General features: G+C 43.4%; 1 protein-coding gene and 1 pseudogene across 1 annotated transcript in view; both read left to right on the top strand.

Moving 5' to 3' along the window:
• LOC115129860 (low-density lipoprotein receptor-related protein 1B-like) overlaps positions 1-11,036 on the top strand; it is a 206,029-nt gene extending 194,993 nt beyond the window's left edge. Inside the window, 5 exon segments of the mRNA XM_065025737.1 lie at positions 1,495-1,571; positions 2,215-2,305; positions 7,232-7,382; positions 7,566-7,658; positions 9,965-11,036. Of these exon segments, the coding sequence (XP_064881809.1) occupies positions 1,495-1,571; positions 2,215-2,305; positions 7,232-7,382; positions 7,566-7,658; positions 9,965-10,105 (553 nt within the window). The 3' untranslated portion in view covers positions 10,106-11,036.
• Positions 11,037-16,890: 5,854 nt separating this feature from the next.
• LOC135572893 (von Willebrand factor D and EGF domain-containing protein-like) overlaps positions 16,891-23,627 on the top strand; it is a 47,759-nt pseudogene continuing 41,022 nt past the window's right edge.

Here is a 23,627-nt window from a genome sequence, read left to right as displayed (position 1 = left end):
CAGTCCATTTAATATTAGCTAATATCATTTCATCATCATGCGATCACCCTTGTCAGATTCCCCATATAGTGTAATTGCATGTCTTCCTATCCTCTGGGCAAGGGAGGGGAAAGAGGTAACTACTAATGGATCACTGTCTCTGGATTACATCCTAAACCGTTCTGCGTCCCATATAGCACCCTATTCCCTACATAGTGCGCCACTTTTGACCAGATTCCTATGGGCCGCTATGGGCTCGAGTCAAAGGTAGTGCAACATACAGGAAATAGGGTGCCATTTGGGTTGCACACTTCGTGTGAGATTATGCTTATTTTCTTTAACTCGATGCGGGAATGAATTATGCATGCATGTTCCCTGAGACTTTAACTAATGAGGAGATGAGATTAAGAGATGTGTGCGTGTCACAGGTGGCTGCTGAGGGGAGGATGGCTCATAATAATGGCCAGAACTGCGCAAATGGAATGGCAGGTAGCCTCGCGTTGGGCCAGTAACCGAAAGGTTGCTGGATCAAATCCCCGAGCTGACAAGGTAAAAATCTGCCAGTCTGCCCCTGAGCAAGGCAGTTAACCCACTGTTCCCCGGGCGCCGAAGACGTGGATGTCAATTTAAGGCAGCCCCCCGCACCTCTGATTCAGAGGGGTTGGGTTAAATGCAAAGGACACATTTCAGTTGAATGCATTCAGTTGTACAACTGACTAGGTATCCCCCTGAGTGGTCAACCGATTATGATTTTGCATCGCCGATACCGTTTTTTTTTGGTGGACCAGAAAAGCCGATACCGATTAATCTGCCGATATTTATATATATATATTTGTAATAATGACAATTACAACAATACTGAATGAACAATGAACACTTATTTTAACTTAATATAATACATAAATTAAATCAATTTAGTCTCAAATAAATAATGAAACATGTTCAATTTGGTTTAAATAATGCAAAAACACAGTGTTGGAGAAGAAAGTAAAAGTGCAATATGTGCCATGTAAAAAAGCTAACGTTTAAGTTCCTTGCTCAGAACATGAGAACATATGAAAGATGGTGGTTCCTTTTAACATGAGTCTTCAATATTCCCAGTTAAGAAGTTTTTGGTTTGTAGTTATAGGAAGTATGATGTGTCGACTATTTCTCTCTATACCATTTGTATTTCATATACCTTTGACTATTGGATGTTCTTATAGGCACTTTAGTATTGCCAGCCTAATATCAGGAGTTGATAGGCTTGAATATAATCGTCGTCCAAAAAGGCCGATTACCGATTTGTTATGAAAACTTGAAATCGGTCAACCTCTAATCCCCCTTTCCCCAAACATCTGGAAACCATGTGTTTGGTGTATTTGATACCATTCCACCGATTCTGCTCCAGTCATTACCAGGAGCCCGTCCTCCATAACTGATAAGGCTATAGTGTGTGTGTACACTATAGCCTTCTTTTAAAGCTACTTGGTTTGACCAACAGACAGCTATTCATACTCATTGTGACTTTTCTAGGTGTCCAGCTGATTGGTCAGGTACACAGTGTGAGAGACCTGCCCCAAAGAACAGTCTGTCTGGCAACATCAGCGGGGGTGAGTAGTTATTGTGGTAAAGAGACTCTCTCTCTTTATCTCTCTCTCTTGCTTGCTTGCTCGCTCTCTCTCAAACACACAGAAACATACAGATTGATGTAAAATCTTAATTTGATCACTATTTTGTTGCCTAAAATTTGCAAACTTGTGGTGTATTTGAGTTTCAAAAAGCTTCTAAAGTTTGTAATGTCCATTATGAAAATTCACTTTTGATTTGCAAATTAAGATCCTACATCTGTACACACACACACATTCACACACACAAACATAGACACAAAATCCTACAAGAAAAAACTATTTTCAGTTCTTAAAGTGCTGTTGTCTGGATTTGGAGACCTTTTTCAGTCTCTTTGAACCGCCCTACCCTCCTAGAGATTGGTATTTGATCTTGGTCTGCAGTCTGACATTTCGCTGTCGACTTGCTCTCAAGGCTTAGCTGCGCAGACGGAGCCTTTTACCCCAATAGACTGACTTTAACATAGAAATGCAGTCCCCATATGAAGAACCTTGTTGGAACTTTGAAGAAAGTAATTTTTCCACCCTCTGAAGCTTTTTTGAATTTTATTGTTTCACTACAGAGAGGAGGGAAGTATGTTACGTATCGAACATGTTTAACTCTAATAGTTTGTTCTGTGTGTTACAGGAAGCATGGCCATCGTTGTCCCACTGGTTCTGCTGGTGATTCTCGTCACTACCATGGCCTTGGGGGTTTTCGTATGCAAGAGGAAGCAAAGGTATGTCTTTACTTCTAAGCAGACAGATTACAAAAGATAACCAGTCACTTCATACTACATACAGGGCCTTTGGAAAGTATTCAGACCTCTTGACTTTTTCCACGTTTTGCTAGGTTGCAGCCTTAAATTGATTAAATCGGGTTTTTTTTCAATCTACACACAATACCCCATAATGATGAAGTAAAAACAGGTTTTTAGGAATGTTTCCTAATTCATAAAAAAATGTAAAACTGAAATATCACAGTTACTTAAGTATTCAAACCCTTTACTCAGTACTTTGTTGGAGCAGCTTTGGCAGCGATTACAGCCTTGAGTCTTCTTGAGTATGACGCTACAAGCTTGGAACACTTGTGTTTTGGGTGTTTCTCCCATTCTTCTCAGCAGATCCTCTCAAACTCTGTCAGGTTGGATGGGGAGTGTTGCTGCACAGCTATTTCAGGTCTCTCCAGAGTTGTTCGATCAGGTTCAAGTCCGGGCTCTGGCTGGGCTACTCAAGGATGTTCAGAGACATTTTCCGAAGTCTCTCTTGTGTTGTCTTGGCTGTGTGCTTAAGGTCATTGTCCTGTTGGAAGCGGAACCTTCACCCCAGTCTGAGGTCCTGAGCGTTCTGGAGCAGGTTTTCATCAAGGATCTCTCTGTACTTTGCTCTGTTCATCTTTCCCTTGATCCTGACTAATCTCCCAGTCCCTGCCGCTAAAAAAACATGGTGCCAGGTTGGTGCCAGGTTTCCTCCAGGCATGACACTTGGCATTCAGGCCAAAGAGTTCAATCTTTTTTAAATTTATTTAACCAGGCAAGTCAGTTAAGAACAAATTCTTATTTTCAATGACGGCCTAGGAACAGTGGGTTAACTGCCTGTTCAGGGGCAGAACGACAGATTTGTACCTTGTCAGCCCGGGGGTTTGAACTTGCAACCTTCCGGTTGGTTTCATCAGACCAGTGAATCTTGTTTCTTGTGGTCTGAGAGGCTTTAGGTGCCTTTTTGCAAACTCCAAGCTGGCTGTCATGTTCCTTTTACTGAGGATTGGCCACTTAACTGAGGATTGGCCACTTCCGTCTGGCCACTCTACCATAAAGGCCTGATTGGTGGAGTGCTGCAGAGATGGCTATCCTTCTAGAAGGTTCTCCCATCTCCACAGATGAACCCCAGAGCTCTGTCAGAGTGACCATCGGGTTCTTGTTCACCTTCCTGACCAAGGTCCTTCTCCCCCGATTGCTCAGTTTGGTTGGGCGGCCAGCTCTAGGAAGAGCCTTGGTGGTTCCAAACTTCTTCCATTTAAGAATGATGGAGGCCACTGTGTTCTTGGAGACCTTCAATGCTGCAAAAACAAATTGGTACCCTTCCCCAGATCTGTGCCTTAACACAATCCTGTCTCGGTGCTCTACGAACAATTTGTTCAACCTCGTGGCTTGGTTTTTGCTCTGACATGCACCGTCAACTGTGGGACCTTATAAAGATGGGTGTGTGCCTTCCCAAATCATGTCCAATCAATTGAATCATTTACATTTACATTTAAGTCATTTAGCAGACGCTCTTATCCAGAGCGACTTACAAATTGGTGCATTCACCTTATGACCTCCAGTGGAACAGTAGTGCATCTAAATCTTTTCAGGGGGAGGGGGGGTGAGAGGGATTACTTTATCCTATCCTAGGTATTCCTTAAAGAGGTGGGGTTTCAGGTGTCTCCGGAAGGTGGTGATTGACTCCGCTGTCCTGGCGTCGTGAGGGAGTTTGTTCCACCATTGGGGGCCAGAGCAGCGAACAGTTTTGACTGGGCTGAGCGGGAACTGTACTTCCTCAGTGGTAGGGAGGCGAGCAGGCCAGAGGTGGATGAACGCAGTGCCCTTGTTTGGGTGTAGGGCCTGATCAGAGCCTGGAGGTACTGAGGTGCCGTTCCCCTCACAGCTCCGTAGGCAAGCACCATGGTCTTGTAGCGGATGCGAGCTTCAACTGGAAGCCAGTGGAGGGAGCGGAGGAGCGGGGTGACGTGAGAGAACTTGGGAAGGTTGAACACCAGACGGGCTGCGGCGTTCTGGATGAGTTGTAGGGGTTTAATGGCACAGGCAGGGAGCCCAGCCAACAGCGAGTTGCAGTAATCCAGACGGGAGATGACAAGTGCCTGGATTAGGACCTGCGCCGCTTCCTGTGTGAGGCAGGGTCGTACTCTGCGGATGTTGTAGAGCATGAACCTACAGGAACGGGCCACCGCCTTGATGTTAGTTGAGAACGACAGGGTGTTGTCCAGGATCACGCCAAGGTTCTTAGCGCTCTGGGAGGAGGACACAATGGAGTTGTCAACCGTGATGGCGAGATCATGGAACGGGCAGTCCTTCCCCCGGGAGGAAGAGCAGTTCCGTCTTGCCGAGGTTCAGCTTGAGGTGGTGATCCGTCATCCACACGGATATGTCTGCCAGACATGCAGAGATGCGATTCGCCACCTGGTCATCAGAAGGGGGAAAGGAGAAGATTAATTGTGTGTCGTCTGCATAGCAATGATAGGAGAGACCATGTGAGGTTATGACAGAGCCAAGTGACTTGGTGTATAGCGAGAATAGGAGAGGGCCTAGAACAGAGCCCTGGGGGACACCAGTGGTGAGCACGTGGTGTGGAGACGGATTCTCGCCACGCCACCTGGTAGGAGCGACCTGTCAGGTAGGACGCAATCAAGCGTGGGCCGCGCCGGAGATGCCCAACTCGGAGAGGGTGGAGAGGAGGATCTGATGGTTCACAGTATCGAAGGCAGCCGATAGGTCTAGAAGGATGAGAGCAGAGGAGAGAGAGTTAGCTTTAGCAGTGCGGAGCGCCTCCGTGATACAGAGAAGAGCAGTCTCAGTTGAATGACTAGTCTTGAAACCTGACTGATTTGGATCAAGAAGGTCATTCTGAGAGAGATAGCGGGAGAGCTGGCCAAGGACGGCACGTTCAAGAGTTTTGGAGAGAAAAGAAAGAAGGGATACTGGTCTGTAGTTGTTGACATCGGAGGGATCGAGTGTAGGTTTTTTCAGAAGGGGTGCAACTATCGCTCTCTTGAAGACGGAAGGGACGTAGCCAGCGGTCAGGGATGAGTTGATGAGCGAGGTGAGGTAAGGGGAGGAGGTCTCCGGAAATGGTCTGGAGAAGAGAGGAGGGGATAGGGTCAAGCGGGCAGGTTGTAGGGCGGCCGGCCGTCACAAGACGCGAGATTTCATCTGGAGAGAGAGGGGAGAAAGAGGTCAGAGCACAGGGTAGGGCAGTGTGAGCAGAACCAGCGGTGTCGTTTGACTTAGCAAACGAGGATCGGATGTCGTCGACCTTCTTTTCAAAATGGTTGACGAAGTCATCTGCAGAGAGGGAGGAGGGGGGAGGGGAGGAGGATTCAGGAGGGAGGAGAAGGTTGCAAAGAGCTTCCTAGGGTTAGAGGCAGATGCTTGGAATTTAGAGTGGTAGAAAGTGGCTTTAGCAGCAGAGAGAAGAGGAAAATGTAGAGAGGAGGGAGTGAAAGGATGTCAGGTCCGCTGTTTTCCTCCATTTCCGCTCGGCTGCCCGGAGCCCTGTTCTGTGAGCTCGCAATGAGTCGTCGAGCCACGGAGCGGGAGGGGAGGACCGAGCCGGCCTGGAGGATAGGGGACATAGAGAGTCAAAGGATGCAGAAAGGGAGGAGAGGAGGGTTGAGGAGGCAGAATCAGGAGATAGGTTGGAGAAGGTTTGAGCAGAGGGAAGAGATGATAGGATGGAAGAGGAGAGAGTAGCGGGGGAGAGAGAGCGAAGGTTGGGACGGCGCGATACCATCCGAGTAGGGGCAGTGTGGGAAGTGTTGGATGAGAGCGAGAGGGAAAAGGATACAAGGTAGTGGTCGGAGACTTGGAGGGGAGTTGCAACGAGGTTAGTGGAAGAACAGCATCTAGTAAAGATGAGGTCGAGCGTATTTCCTGCCTTGTGAGTATGAATGTACAACAGGTGTACTCCAATCAAGTTGTAGAAACATCTCAAGAATGATCAATGGAAATCAAATCAAATAAAAGTTTATTTGTCACGTGCGCCGAATACCACAGGTGTAAACCTTACAGTGAAATGCTTACTTACAGGCTCTAACCAGGCTATATACAGACACCTGTTTGTCAGGTTTATTGAGGTAGTATGGATATTACAGTTTTTGATGCCCTGTTGGTAGGATATTCGTGATCGTACCTCATCTAGTTTATTGTCCAATGATTGCACGTTGGCGAATAATATTGACGGTAACGGCAGCTTTCCTACTCGCCTTCTTCTGGTCCGGACGAGGCATCCGGCTCTTCATCCTCTGCGTCGCTTCCTTTTGTGAATAATTGGGATATCTGCCCTGTGGGGTGTTTGGAGAATACCGTGTGAGTCCTGCTTGTTGTTGTTGTTGAAGAAATCTTCGTCAGCATGCAGCATGCACCTGTGTTCAATTTTGTATCTCATAGCAAAGTGTCAGAACACTTATGTAAATAATGTATTTCTGTTTTTTTACCAACCTGTTTTGGCTTTGTCAAGTGTTGTGTGTAGATTTCTTAGGATTTTTTTTATATGTTTTATTCCATTTTAGAATAAGGCTGTAACATAAATGTTGGAAAAGTCAAGGGGTATGAATACTTTCGGAAGGCACTGTACATGTTCTGTTGTGTGATTAATGGTCATGCGCATCGTAGTAAGCAGTCATGAAGGTTTAAAATGCTCTCCTAACCTCCATCAATGTTATGATTTACAGGGGGAAAATAGTCCAGCGGCAGCCCATGGTGAATGGTGGGCTAAACGTAGTAAGCAGTCATGAAGGTTTATAATGCTCTCCTAACCTCCATCAATGTTATGATTTACAGGGGGAAAATAGTCCAGCGGCAGCCCATGGTGAATGGTGGGCTGAACGTAGTAAGCAGTCATGAAGGTTTATAATGCTCTCCTAACCTCATCAATGTTATGATTTACAGGGGGAAAATAGTCCAGCGGCAGCCCATGGTGAATGGTGGGCTAAACGTAGAGATCGGTAACCCCTCGTACAACATGTATGAGGTGGACCACGACAATCACTCTGATGCTGGGAATCACCTTCAGCCAAGCTTCACCCTGGACCCACACAAGGTCTGGAAACGCTTACTCCTGTATCATCCCTTTTCCCTGAGTTTCTAACAAGGGCTACGAAATACCCACACTAGCGTACTACATTGATTCAGTAGTATGCCGGTGTGGATATTGGCGTGTACTGTAATGATTATGTGTTGTAGGGTTTGTGTGTGATGTTAATGTTGTCGTTGTGTGTTGTAGGGTTGGTGTGTTGGTGTGAGGTCCAGTCACCTGCACACTCTGTTAGTTCACCCTGAAGGAGTTCATCTCCCGAAGGAGATCCTTCCTGGACAGGTAAACTCCCAGTGAACTTCCTGTCCTCTCTGGAACAGATGCTGTATAAAAGCCTACTGTATATTAATACAAAGCCATGACCATTGGGGTCATAGTGGGGTTTATGAGACAATGCAGGATCTCATGTTGTATTCATGAAAGCCACGGTAAAGGCTTCCTCCGGAATGTGTGTAATATGTGTTTTAATTAAGCAATAAGGCCCAGTGGCTGTGATACTGTATGTAGACCATATACCACAAACCCCCGCGGTGCCTCGTTGCTATCATAAACTGATTACCAACGTAATTAGAGCAGTACAAATAAATGTTGTGTCATACCCGTGGTAAATGGTCTGATACACTGCTGTCAGCCAATCAACATTCAGGGCTCGACCCACCCAGTTTATAGTTGAAAGGAACCATCTGCTGGTGTTCCACATGGCTAGAGCTTGTCTACAGTCACCTGGTGGGATGTCGGTGACCGTGTCCTTGTCTTGCTTGTTAAGCAACAATAGGCTCTGGGCGTGCTGCAAAATGCTTTTATCACGTTAACACTGTCAATTGTTGTATACAGTGAGGGGAACAAGTATTTGATCCCCTGCTGATTTTGTACGTTTGCCCACTGGCAAAGAAATGATCTATCTATAATTTTAATGGTAGGTTTATTTGAGCAGTGAGAGACAGAATAACAACAACAAAAAATCTGGAAAAATGCATGTCAAAAATGTTATAAATTGATTTACATTTTAATGAGGGAAATAAGTATTTGACCCCTCTGCAAAACATGACTTAGTACTTGGTGGCAAAACCCTTGTTGGCAATCAGAGGTCAGACGTTTCTTGTAGTTGGCCACCAGGTTTGCACACATCTCAGGAGGGATTTTGTCACACTCCTCTTTGCAGATATTCTCCAAGTCATTAAGGTTTCAAGGCTGACGTTTGGCAACTCGAACCTTCAGCTCCCTCCACAGATTTTATATGGGATTAAGGTCTGGAGACTGGCTAGGCCACTCCAGGACCTTAATGTGCTTCTTCTTGAGCCACTCCTTTGTTGCCTTGGCCGTGTGTTTTGGGTCATTGTCATGCTGGAATACCCATCCACGACCCATTTTCAATGCCCTGGCTGAGGGAAGGAGGTTCTCACCCAAGATTTGATGGTACATCATCCCTTTGATGCTGTGAAGTTTTCCTGTCCCCTTAGCAGAAAAACATCCCCAAATCATAATGTTTCCACCTCCATGTTTGACGGTGGGGATGGTGTTCTTGGGGTCATAGGCAGCATTCCTCCTCCTCCAAACACGACGAGTTGAGTTGATACCAAAGAGCTCCATTTTGGTCTCATCTGACCACAACACTTTCACCCAGTTGTCCTCTGAATCATTCAGATGTTCATTGGCAAACTTCAGACGGGCATGTATATGTGCTTTCTTGAGCAGGGGGTCCTTGCGGGCGCTGCAGGATTTCAGTCCATCACGGCATAGTGTGTTACCAATTTTTTTCTTGGTGACTATGATCCCAGCTGCCTTGAGATCATTGACAAGATCCTCCCGTGTAGTTCTGGGCTGATTCCTCACTGTTCTCATGATCATTGCAACTCCACGAGGTGAGATCTTGCATGGAGTCCCAGGCCGAGGGAGTTTGACAGTTATTTTGTGTTTCTTCCATTTGAGAATAATCGCACCAACTGTTGTCACCTTCTCACCAAGCTGCTTGGCGATGGTCTTGTAGCCCATTCCAGCCTTGTGTAGGTCTACAATCTTGTCCCTGACATCCTTGGAGAGCTCTTTGGTCTTGGCCATGGTGGAGATTTTGGAATCTGATTGATTGATTGCTTCTGTGGACAGGTGTCTTTTATACAGGTAACAAACTGAAATTAGGAGCACTCCCTTTAAGAGTGTGCTCCTAATCTCAGCTCGTTACCTGTATAAAAGACACCTGGGAGCCAAAAATCTTTCCGATTGAGGGGGGGGCAAATACTTATTTCCCTCATTAAAATGCAAATCAATTTATAACATTTTTGACATGAGTTTTTCAGGATTTTTTTGTTATTATTCTGTCTCTCACTGTTCAAATAAACCTACCATTAAAATGATAGACTGATCATTTCATTGTCAGTGGGCAAACATATAAAATCAGCAGGGGATCGAATACTTTTTTCCCTCACTGTATATCCAAATAGGCTGGGCATCTGAAAGATACAAAATACTTTAATAACTAATTCATCTAGTTAATGTAAATCATGTAGGCCAATGAAATGGTTATTAGCTCCTCCTGGCCATGTTTAGTGTAAAAGTAATGCTCTCCTTTGGTTATTGTGTTTTTTTTCCAGGCCATAAACTCCAACCCAGTATACGCTGAGTTATACCTTGATCAGGGACAGAACTGTCGGAAGCCCGTCATCAATATCGAAGCGAGAAGTGAGCTACTCCCAAAGAAACTGGAGGCAACTATACGAGAGACAGTTGCATAGCCTTTTACTGTACGCTATTGGTATAATATTTTATATGAGCTGTATAAATGTACAAAATTAAAAGAAGGATTTTTATATGTCCACACCACACTAGAATTTTCTGTTTTCATGTTATGTCTGAGGCATCATCAGGCAGGCAACACTGCGATGTGTATCTTTTGCATTGCACTGAAAAAGCCAGCACCTGAAAATGACCTTCCCTTCAATGCTTTCCTTCAACTGAAGTAGTCCCTGCTATGATGCTTTGAGCTCGCAACTGTTACCAGCTGATCGCTTTAATCAATGTGTTTCAAGGATAGGACAAAAACAACAAAAAAGTGTACTATGGTGTCACAGCCTACATTCATGTATACAGTATTTACCTTCTCAAATGACGATAAAAAGATGTGACACAGAAGTTTTATAATTTTATATATGATTTATATATGTCCAGTTTGGCTTGTATTTTATGACAAGATATTACGTGTCGTACTTTTATACAAAACTGTACAGTACATCGATATGTAATAAATGGAGGGGGGGTTCTTGACCTTTCAAATACACTACTGCTCATATATATCTATATATATTGTGTTGCTGTTTTTTAAATATAAAAATGTATTGTTGTATACCTCTGGTTCCCCAATTTGATTGCAACAGGACCTTTTGCTCAGACTTAAAAACATTGCAACTGAGTGAACATGTCTGGGCCCAGTTTCCCGAAAGCATCTTCAGGCTAAATGCATCGTTAGAATGATAGCATCCGGGCCCAGGACTGTTCCTTTACCTGCTGATTGTCTTTGGGGGTGGGAATTGTTGGGTACGTAGGGGGCACTATGTGTCCCCTAAGTTGTTTTGCATCACTGCGTTCTTGCAAATGTCCAATCTTTCAAAGTTAAACCACAGCACCAAAACCAGGAAACTGTTGTACATTATCACATTTTGTTTCCATGACCAGATATTTTCAAAAGCAATGGAGAAAAGTAAATTACTTCAGCAATATGAGCACTCATGAGATTGTGTGGGGCACTACTATATTCAATGTACTGTATCCTTGGCGATCAGTGATTTTTCTCAGCTCTGCATGCACATTGGTTGGGTTGAGTCTCACAGCTCCTCTGTATTCTACTAGGCACAGTTTATATTCCACTAGCTGCTCCTTATCTGAAAGCACACCTGCCCACACACACTGCAGAGGGCTGGTTGTATTGTCAGCCTCCCTGTGATTTTCCCCACCCTCTCTAACCAAGGGCCACCGCAGAGTATCCAGATTGTGTCAGAAACAGTTTTGAGAATCTGTCAAGGAATTTACCGTTTGAAAAAGTGAGATAAACTCATGGCTAGCAGACACCATATTTTATAATGTACATTGAAAGTAGCCTGGGTTGTGATATTTACTTTGTACTTATTTGATGGGAACCCTGTATTACGCTATGGAATGCTACTCTTGAATGCTGTCTTTTCATTGGTTGGCGACTCTCATGGGAGTCAACACTACTTGAAAACGTAGCTAGATAGGCTCGTCCCTTCCTTTCTAACTAACAAGAAATCCATCCACATGGATTCATCTCTCAATCCACCCATGCAATGTTATAAATCACTCAAAACAACTACACGTGCACAATTGACATCCAATATGTTGCAAAATGCTGTTATTGACATTCCATTCTTCAGTCCCTTGTTTTCTCACAGTAAAAAGCTATGTGACATCTGGTATTGTTCAAGGTCTAACGTTAACCCTGGGAGCTCCTTTGTCGCTCTCAGGGAGCGAGAGGACATCAGTTGGCTTGTAGATAATGCCTTCTCCCCAGTAAAGTTAGCTTTACCTACCATGAGTAGGCTACTATTTTAGGTAGCACATTCGAGAGGTACAACGTTTTCAAGGCACTGAGGAGAGGGAACTTCAGTTTGATCATACAGGACTCATTGACCGGGTCTATCCCCAATTAGAGGTATTGTTAGAAGACAATAAAATGATTTCCATGATATAGTAAATTATAGTTCAAGGTTTCTTATAAAGTATCTCTTTTTAATGAATAATGCAAAACCTTTACCTACCTACATTTAGTCAAGTCTGAAATCCATAAGCCATTATCACAAACATGGACCGAAACATTTGAATTAAGAGGCTAGAAACACCTGGGTTTTGTCATGGGCCCTATATTTAGACGAAAGGCATCTATTTTCTAAACCACCCACAAAATACCTTATACTTAGTGCTATTCTCCTCAGCCAAGCAGGAAGCCTACAATCACTATTTTACCGTTAAGTAAGAATACGTCTCCCCAGTCTACAACTCCATTTTGATCACAAATGTGGAATTAAAAAAAGACAGAGCCAGAGCCCCCTCTGGAATATATTCTCCGGAATCCAGAACCTGGCCAGCTAAAGTTAAAGTAGCAATCTTTCAAAGATGATCTGGAATATAACCTTAGGGATACAAGAAACATTTCTCTCCGATATCCGCCTCCGTCGAACTTCCTATTCACCTCAGATCATATGGGGGTGGCTATGCTGCTCTGCTTTCCGATCCTGTTTCAAAAGACCGTCTCCAGGATATGTACTCCAGTGTATTATGGAAACATCAGACCGTGCTGTGTTAATTGGCTGCTGGTGTGCAGACTGTAACTTCTTAACCCTGAAGTCAAATGTTGTGTAAATTGGTCAACTGCGCAGAATCTGTCCACGGGAGAATATGCAGACGGTGAATAAAAGTGACAGTACGTCATGTTCTTTGTAACAATGTTTTAGTTCCCGGTTATAATGTAATAATCGGAGTGTAAATTGACACGGCTTGTAAATACTGTATAGGTTACAGTTAGTGAAGATACACCATTAGAGTGCCAAGTCATAGAAAGCCCAAAAGTGCTAGAACTTCCCCAGTCTCCTCTACTTAGGCTATGTAACAGGAAAGGTAACTGTCTAAACAAACCCTCAAGAACAGACCTCACAAGTGAACTAATGAGGAGGGCATGTTCATTTCTTTGAACACGGCAGGAGCCAACACTTGGACGTGCAGGAAGTAGGCAAAGGGTGGGCACTGTATAAAACCTGTCACAACCTTCTTGTTCGTTTGCTCATTCTAGCGAGAAGTAGCTTTGGCATAAGGTGGGAAGACCCACGCAGTAGGCTACGGGAGGAAATCGGACACCTTCTTTGCTATGAACATTTTATGACGTTTCTTCTCATGGAAATCAAAAGCAGTGTCTTCGGCGATGTGTGGATTTCCAGCAGACAAGGGTCTAATTTCACTTTAGCGAGACATCAGTAAAATCAGCCGTTCGTCGTAAGCATTATCGGACCAAGGTGCAGCGTGATATGGTTTCCACATGTTTATTAACGGAAACGCACAAAAACAATAAAGAACGACCGAAACATGACGACAATTGCGTGCTCACAGGCAACTACACATAAACAAGATCCCACAAAACACAGTGGGGAAATGGCTGCCTAAATATGATCCCCAATCAAAGACAACGATAAACACCCTAGACACACCACGACCTAACCAAAATAGAGAATAAAAAGGCTCTCTGTGGTCAGGGTGTGACATAGGCACTATAGCAGGATTCCCCAATAGTAGTGATATTATTTGGCCTCAGAAGTTTTATAAGCAAAATATACACTGTATATATTAATTGTTTTATACAGTGCCCACCTTGTTCCTATATTATTGTTTTTTTTACAGTACCAGTCAGAAGTTTGGACACCTACTCATTCAAGGGTTTTTCATCATTTTGACTATTCTACATGGTAGAATAATTGTGAATACATAACTATGAAATAACACATATGGAATCATGTAGTAACCAAAAAAGTGTTAAACAAATCAAAATAGATTTTATATTTAAGATTCTTCAAAGTGGCCACCCATCGCCTTGATGACAGCTTTGCACACTCTTGGCATTCTCTCAACCAGCTTCGCCTGAAATGCTTTTCCAACAGTCTTGAAGGAGTTCCCACATGCTGAGCACTTGTTGGCTGCTTTTCCTTCACTCTGCAGTCCAACTAATTCCAAACCATCTCCATTGGGTTTAGGTCGGGGGATTGCGGAGGCCAGGTCATCTGATGCAGCACTCCATCACTCTCCTTGGTCAAATAGCCTTTACACAGCCTGGAGGTGTGTTATGGGTCGTTGTCCTGTTGAAAACAAATGATGGGATGGCATATCACTGCAGAATGCTGTGGTAGTCATGCTGGTTAAGTGTGCCTTGGATTCTAAATAAATCACAGACAGTGTCGCCAGCAAAGCACCCCCACACCATCACACCTCCTCCTCCATGCTTCATGGTGGGAGCCACACATACAAAGATATTCCGTTCACCTACTCTGCGTCTCACAAAGACAAGGTGGTTGGAACCAAAAATCTCAAATTTGAACTCATCAGACCAAAGGACAGATTTCCACCGGTCTAACGTCCATTGCTTGTGTTTCTTGCCCCAAGCAAGTCTCTTCTTATTATTGGTGTCCTTTAGTAGTGGTTTCATTGCAGCAATTCAACCATTAATGCCTGATTCACGCAGTCTCCTCTGAATAGTTGATGTTGAGATGTGTCTGTTACTTGAACTCTGTGAAGTGTTTATTTGGGCTGCAATTTCTGAGGCTGGTTACTCTACTGAGCGTTTCCTCTGCAGCAGGCTGACTCAAGTCCACAACAGCAGCAGTATGTATTGCCAGATTTGCAACGTCTACATACAGGACAAGCAGTAAAGATTAGCAACAATCCCAGTAAAACCTGCTCTAGGACAGTAAACTTTCCATTAGGCTTATTCTCGTCTTTGACCCAATGACCTGCTCACATCAACGTCTGACTCAAGGTTTTGTGCCAAACGGCCTCATATTTCCTATATCGTGCACTACGTTTGACCAGAGCACCATATGTACCCTGGTCAAAAGTAGTGCCTATGTAGGGAATAGGGTGTCATTTGGGACGACCCATGGTAGATGGGCTGTTAGGTATTTAGTCTGACTCATGGTAGAGCTGACAGTTCCAGGCCTGGGTGAGACAGACAGGAGGGTGGCTCCTGGGTCGCATTTCTTAACAAACAGAAATTTTTCTCCCCAATTTCGTGGTGTCCAATTGGTAGTTACAGTTTGGTCCCATCGCTGCAACTCCTGTATGGACTCGAGAGAGAGAGAGAGAGAGAGAGAGAGAGAGAGAGAGAGAGAGAGAGAGAGAGAGAGAGAGAGGGAGAGGCGAAGCTCGAGAGCCATGTGTCCTCCGCAACACAACCCCGCAAAGCCGCACTGCTTCTTGACACACTGCTCACTTAACCATGTCGGAGGAAACAGCTGAAGACCAAAGTCAGCGGGCATGCGCCCGGCCCGCCACAAGGAGTCACTAGAGCGCGATGGGAAATGGACATCCCGGGCCAGCCAAATCCTCCCCTAACCCGGGCGATGCTGGGCCAATTGTGCGCCGCCTCATGGGTCTCCCCGTCACGGCCGGATGCGACACAGCCTGGGATCGAACCGGGTCTGTAGTGATGCCTCTAGCACTGCAATACAATTTTCAACAAAAAACAAAATTCTGATTCAAGTAGTCCAACCATGTTTTCATCCTGTTTCCATCCAGGCCTGGGTCATCCAGAGGATGACAGGAGTGGAAGTTGGCACCTGCCCTACAGCTTGTCACCAACCTTTAAGACAGGGTTGGTGACAACTTCTGACTCAATGTAGTCTGTTTGTGGAATCGGTTTAGAGGCAGACGAAAGATGAAGGAGGCACCTGCCCTGCAGTATGTCTCCAACCCTTTTTCCCTGCTTACTGTATTTGTTCCTCGTTCATTGGACAGAGACCGTGTTGGACAGCTGAACCCATCCTGGCACCGGCATACATGTGTGCTTCGTTGGCTGAGCTGTGACATGCTAGACCAGCCCAGGCCACTGTCTCCAACCATTAATCCAGGGCATCTGTCTGGGGGAGGCTGGGAGAATCCAGAGCCACTGCAGGGCCGTAGCAGGGTCATGGCCGTAGCAGAGCCACAGCTCTACTTCCAGACCAGGCTAGAATGAAAGCAAGCCAAGTCTAATAGATGGCATCTGGACAGAGCAATGACTATCAATCGGGACAGAGCCACATTCTATGGCACAGCATTGACAGTGGGATGACCCTCTCTCTCTCTATTCTGCTCACGTACATTTAGGGGATTACGGTGTTATTGGCTGGTCAGTCAGGGTGAGAATAAACAACATAGCTGCAGCATTTCTAAATCAGATGGGAAAAGGAGCATGTGGAGAATTAGTTCCCAAGACTCATGTTAGTTCCCAGAACGAATGTCTAGGCTTTAGCTCAGTGGGCTAAATCAGTTTTGAGATTACACCAACAACCTGGATTCAATCAACATTATCTAAATGATAATCAAGCTAATATCATAAATTGGTCAATTAAATTTTCTGTATTATATTATAACCGTAATAACATTTCTATTCACAAAAAAAAATGTTGATTTCCCACAAAAATATTTAAGGCTTTGTCCCAGTATGGATTCTTCAAGAGGGTCCACCTACACCCCAAGGGTTAGTATGTGGACTTGAAGGCGTGATGTGCTGTCCTCCTCCTTTTAAGACTGAGCAACTTGTTGTGTCTTGATTAGAAAAGTTGGTTGAAAAGAAAAGAACGCTCTAAAACTTCCCACGGATTCAACCGTTAATACAATCTGAGGAACCACGGCTCTGAAACAACTAAATGATAACTATTTTGTCACTCAAGAACATTTTGAAAACTTTCGAGGATTCTCAAATGGGATCTAACATCTGTGAAAATTTGTGGCATCTTTTCCTTCGGTGAAATTGTGAACCGCAACTATGGATTGCGCAGTTTGCAGCCTCTCACATGCGTCATTCCCGGGATATCTGCACATTGTGTTTCTCTATTTGATGCAGTTGAGAGCACTCGCCCAGTTAGGTAAGTCGAATAAATCATAATGTTTGTTTTTTTAAAGTACAGTAAGACGTGAATGCCTCGACTATTGCCCTTGATAAGAAGGAAGATAACAAAATATAGTTTAGCGTACAATTGTTGACTGATGAGAGCTTTGCAGTTTGATTATTTTTTATGGTCCAGGGAATAATATAAAGTGTATTTTCAGTGTTCTTTCACTCCTCCAGTTACTTTTTCATAACAATTCATAGATAAGACTTGAGAGGATCAGAACATTTTCTCAAACTTTTCCATTGTCAGACAGCTACATCAGATTTAAGAACGCGTGATATGGCGGTATGGACCATATGGTAAGAAAGTTTATTGGACACACCCGCAGACAATATAGCAGTGCTGAAAATCATTATAGCCTTACATGCAGTTACAGTCTGGGTTGCTTTTGGGTGAGGTGGAACGAATGTCTCCCTTGGTATCTAAACCAGCCTTCTGTTGTTCTACTTCTAAATGAAATACTTTTCAACAATCAGAGTGCAGTATGGTATAGCTCTGTGTCGGTCTGTAGCTTTTGTTATGCTTTGACACCTTATGTAATAATGCACCGGACTCTCTATTATTCGAACTGTTCTAGAAATCCAACCAGCTGGAGAAATTGGCACTGTGTAGCTACGGTCTCTTTCTCAACACCTTAGAGTAGGGCTATATTATAAGTTGTGTATAATGCGTAATATTGTAGGCCTAAGTGTTTGAGACATGCAAGCTGCTGGAGAACTTGGCACTGTAGCCAGTTGCTGAGGAGGACACAATTAGAGGTTGTGCTGCTGTGTCATTTGGTGTCTCGTTCTAAAGCCTTGCATACCTGCCGCTGACCACCAGCCAACAAGTAGATATGCTTGAGGAGTTTTGTCGGGGGGCAGCTTTACAGGATTGTAACTAAGTTAGAAGTAATACAACATTAAAACAATGTCAATACAACATTAAAACAATGTCAATACAACATTAAAACAATGTCATTACAACATTATAAATATAGCCTATGTGGGACATCCCACTGTTAGATTATGAATCAAGTAATGAATGGCATTTTAAACTTAGACCATTGTAGACTCGGAGTTGGACCTCTTCTCCCCCACACTGTAAGCCCCAAGGCATTTTTTAACTCAAATACTTCTAGTAAATTGAACCCAAAGTAAATTAAAAGTCATTATCGCTTAAATTGTTTGTGGTACTGACTCAAAACTAAATGAGAAGTCACATCAACTATATTTTTAAATTTAATAATAATTTAATTTAATTTAATAATTTAATAATATTTTTATTTTTAAAGTTAACAAATTTACTTTTTTTTCCTAGCATGTACTATTGCAGGTAGATTTTTTGGAATTGTATTTAATATCTGTGTTTTTGCATGTACATTAAGTGATTGATTAAGTCGTTCTATGCTACACATGCTATTTAGTTTTTTGCACCCGTTACTGAAATGGTTGTTCCAGTTTAAATGGTTCCAGTTTAACTGTGTCTTATCACTGGCAGTCATTATGAATGCAGTTTGTGGGTGAATAAATATTCCAACTGTGTCACGGGTGTCGTCGTCAGATGAAGAGGAATCGGACCAAAGAGCAGCGTGGTAAGTGTTCATGACTTTTTATTTAAACTGACCACTAAACAAAAGTAACAAAGTGAATAAACGAAACCGAAACAGTCCTGTCAGGTGCAAAACACTAAACAGTACCTGCTGCGCTGCCTTGCCTCATATCGCCGCCTCTCAGCTTTAGCTGCCTCCAGTTCTTCTTTCGGGCGGCGATATTCCCCAGCCTGTCTCCAGGGTCCCTGTCCGTCCAGTATCTCCTCCCATGTCCAGGAGTCCTGAACCCTCTGCTCCTCCATACAACCCTGCTTGGTCCGCTTGTGGTGGGTAGTTCTGTCACAGGTGTCGTCGTCGGATGAAGAGGAATCGGACCAAAGCGCAGCTTGGTGAGTTTTTCATGACTTTTTATTTAAACTGAACACAAAACAAAAATAACAAAGTGACTAAACGAAACCGAAACAGTCCTGTCAGGTGCAAAACACTAAACAGAAAACAACTACCCACAAAAACCATGTGGGAAAAAGCTACCTTGCTATGTTTTTGTATTTCTTTGTTTTGGCCGGGTATGGTTCTCAATCAGTGACAGCTGTCTATCATTGTCTCTGATTGGGAACCATACCCGGCCAAAACAAAGAAATACAAAAACATAGCAAAATAACATAGAATGCCCACCCAATGGGACACCCTGACCAAACCAAAATAGAGACATGAAAAGCTCTAAGGTGACAAACTTTGTCTGGATTCCAGTAGGAATGCATAATGTGACTTGCAGGTATGGTTGCAAAATTGTGGTACATTTCCGAGATTTTCCAGAACTCTCGGTTGGGAGATCCTGGAAATCCTTCCAGGATTTGTAGAAAATCTGGGATTTTTTTGGGAAAGTTACTGGAATTTTGCAACCCTACTTGCAGGCCTGATGTGGCCTATAAAACCATGAGTTTCAGGCCACTGTATTAGTGTTAAAAATAAGGCCTTATGAGATATGTACTGAATAGTCATAAAGAGTTTAATTATAATGATAATATTCACCTAGGAACTCACTTGGTGAAGGCCACAGGACTGAAAATCAAGGAATTCAACAACCATATCTCTGTCACTAACAAATACTGTCATGGGTGGTAACTCTACAATTCACTCAAAAAGAAACGGCACACTGGGAAATTATATTAGAGGAGTGGCTTAGTGGGGTCATTACTCAAAATGTTCAAGCTGATACAACTCAAATCTATCCGTTTGCAATGGCATGTATTCATGGATACCAAGGGAAGTCAGACTTCCCCAAATGTTTGACAAATAAAAATGATTTATATTTAGTCTCTGCGTTTTCAGAATTTTCCATCAATTCGCAAGTGGCTGAGTCTCACCAGAGAAATCATCCGTGTGAGGCCCTCTGTCTTAGTATGTGCAGCCCATGTATCTGATGCTTTGGGGAACAAAAGAGTATGACATGTTGCCACCGTAGCATTTGATTGATTGATCCCATTTGAGAATCCTCTCTTGATAAAAAAATATATGAAATAATTGTAGGTTGTCCTGGTGCAGAAAAATGCCCCCAAGGGAAGACCATTTGGATTTGGCTTCACACCAATTTGGACTTGTGGTTTTGACTTAATACTCTGCACAGGCCAATGATTGTAACGCCGATTCTGATCTAACCATGAATTAATATATTGTGCCACTAGCCTGAGACAACTGAGCTTCAATATGTAGCCTAGTAGTCTCAGGTTAACTAGCTAGCTAACTTAGCCGGTTCATTGTTGCCCATGCGAGGTAGTCAGGCTAGCAAGCATTTTAGCTAGGTAGCCTATGAAAACTAAAACTAAAAGCATACAGAGCCATAGACCGTTTTGCCAACATGAAAGAGAGTAGGATGGCATTAGCTTTCAACTAGTCTACAAGTAGGGTGTGGACTTGACCGGACAGATGTTGCTCTCCGGTTTGGTGAAGAAACAAATGTATGTTTAGTTAAACTTATTCCGCCACTGACTGACTGTTGTCTTTTTTTTTGTCACGTCTTTATTGTATATCACAGTGGCATATGAACGAATGGGTTATATAGAGCAAACAACGCAAATATCACAACATAGGTTGTGATATGGCTTTTCTTTACTGGCTTGGCTTCCCCAATGGTGTTACCCACACCACACTACTGTCAGTTGGAGTAATGACTACAAAATCCCTTTTGGTGACCGTACTCATATATATTAAAGGGATACTTCAGGATTTTGGCAATGAGGCCCTTTATCTACTTCCCCAGAGTTAGATGAACTGGTGAATACCATTAGATGTAGTTTCGCAAGCCAAAGTTAACTAGAGTGAGCGCAATGACTGGAAATCTATGTGTATCTGCTAGAATGCTAGCAGATACCATAGACTCCCAGTAATTATGCTAACGCTAGTTAGCAATTGCGCTACCTCTAGTTAGCAGCTTCCTTCAAACTGCCATAAAAATGGTATCCACGAGTTCATCTGACTCTAGGGAAGTAGATAAAGGGCCTAATTTCCAAAATCCCGAATTATTCCTTTAAGTGCAACGGGTTTCCTCACAGGTTTTGAGTAATGACAACACATTGGGGTTTACAGTGCAGGGGACTAGTAGTTATACCATTAGGGAGAGTAAGCACTAGTTCCTTGGTGTTTCTTCTCTCCTCTCCCACATCCAATCAGCGGGTCATTTGCTCCTTCAGCAGAGTTGTCACAACAAATAAATCAAAGAATGGGCCCTGACCCTTTAGTTCATCACAGCACGGTGTGTGTGTGGGTGAGTGTGCACGTGTGTGTGTGTGTGTGTGTGTGTGTGTGTGTGTGTGTGTGTGTGTGTGTGTGTGTGTGTGTGTGTGTGTGTGCGTGCGTTTGTGCATGTGTGTGTGTAGTCAGAGACTCTCAATTAAACCACTAAACAACTGCCCTGAGAATGGACTCTGATGACCATCTCCTCATGAGACAACAAAACATTCTTTCACTAGCAGCACCATGGTTGGGGTCATAGGTTAGATCATGATGCCACACTCCTGCTGGGGAGCCTGTTGTTGGGTGTCACCTACGCTGTGTCTCAAATGGCACCCTATTCCCTATATAATGCTCGTGTCTGTAGGGCTCTGGTCAAAAGTATTGCACTATGTAGGGAGAAGGGTAACATTTTGGACGAAGTCTTAGCTTATGTGTTATGCCTTTTTAACCTCTGCCATATCGTGAATTCAGAGCTACCTATGTAATAGAACTCAAAGGGTTTTCTTTAATGGAAGATTCTAATGTCAAACATGTAAAGTGTGGTGTACCGCAGGGCAGCTCTCTAGGCTCTCTACACTTTTCTATTTTTACCAATGATCTGCCACTTGCATTAAACAAAGCATGTGTGTCCATGTATGCTGATGATTCAACCATGTATGCATCAGCAACCACAGCTAATAAAGTCATGAAACCCTTAACAAAGAGTTGCAGTCTATTTTGGAATTGGTGGCCAGTAATAAACTGGTCCTGAACATCTCTAAAACTAAGAGCATTGTATTTGGTACAAATCATTTGGTACAAAAGTTCTAGACCTCAGCTGAATCTGGTAATGAATGGTGTGGCTGTTGAACAAGTTGAGGAGACTAAATTAGTTGCCGGTACCTTAGATTGTAAACTGTCATGGTCAAAACATATAGATTAAATGGTTGTAAAGATAGGGAGAGGGCTGTCCGTAATAAAGAGATGCTCTGCTTTTTTGATACAACACTCCAAAAAGCAAGTTCTGCAGGCTCTAGTTTTGTCTAATCTTGATTATTGTCCGGTCGTGTGGTCCAGTACTGCAAGGAAAGACCTAGTTAAGCTGCAGATGGCCCAGAACAGAGCAGTACATTTTGCTCTTCGTTGTAATCAGAGGGCTGATATAAATAATATGCATGGCAGTTTGTCTTGGCTAAGAGTTGAGGAGTGACTGACTGCATCACTTCTTCTTTTTATAAGAAACATTAATGTGTTGGAAATCCCAAATTGTTTGCGTAGTCACACAGCTCTGACACACACACTTACCCCACCAGACATGCCACTAGGGGTCTTTTCACAGTCCCCAAATCCAGAACAAATTCAGGATAGCGTACAATATTATATAGAGCCCTTATTGCATGGAACTTCCTTCCATCTCATATTGCTCAAATAAACAGCAAACCTGGTTTTAAAAAAACAGATAACGCAACACCTCACGGCCCAACGCCTCTCCTCTATTTGACCTAGATAGTTTGTGTGTATGCATTGATATGTAGGCTATGTGTGCCTTTAAAAAAATGTATGTAGTTCTGTCTTGGAATGTTCTTGTCTATTGACGTTCTGTATTATGTTATGTTTCATGTTTTGTGTGGACCCCAGAAAGAGTAGCTGCTGCTTTTGAATTGATCCTAATAAAATACCAAATTCCATCCAATCAAGTCACTCCATACAGCAGGGGTATCTAACTCATTTTGCCCCAGCGGCCACATTCAGTCTTCAAACAAGGTCTGGAGGGTAACACTGAAAATGTATTACATTTCCTTGCCGTCCAAATTTGAGAGCACGTGTTGTGTTTACAAATCCTCTATCTCTCTGCACACATACACCTTGCCTGGAAGCTTCACACCTTGTCTGTGTCTGGGAACTAATTCTCTCCAAGCACGAAGGTCAAAGGTTGTCCAAACAGCCATGTTTTCCATAGGAGAGGATGACACAGAGGTGAGACTGGGCTATGGCTGTTTGGTTAACCTAGTCAAATTGGCCTTGAACAGAGTTTACAGCACAGTAGGGAGGTAACGTCATAAATAGTCTCTAGGGAACTTTCAGCCCAGGACAAACCTTCCTCATTAGCCAAGGGGGCAGACTGTTGCCGCATCCAAATGATACGAAATATGTAACACCATGTGGGGGTACTGTAAGAAATGTGTAACATGCTATGTTTTGTAATTGATCATTCAACACCATAGTGAACATGTAGAGCAAGACGCCTTTAAGGTATATAGAATATATTTCATAATATAGTCACCAGGGTATGATTTCCAAAGGATGCTCTGCATTAGGTAGGAACAGAGTAAGGCCTTCCTATTCCTCTTTCATAGCTCTGACTGA

The sequence above is a fragment of the Oncorhynchus nerka genome, linkage group LG2 (genome assembly GCF_034236695.1).
Source record: "Oncorhynchus nerka isolate Pitt River linkage group LG2, Oner_Uvic_2.0, whole genome shotgun sequence".
Taxonomy (NCBI): Eukaryota; Metazoa; Chordata; class Actinopteri; order Salmoniformes; family Salmonidae; genus Oncorhynchus; species Oncorhynchus nerka.
The sequence above is the reverse complement of the archived record's forward strand: the minus strand, read 5'-3'. Positions and strand labels throughout refer to the sequence as shown.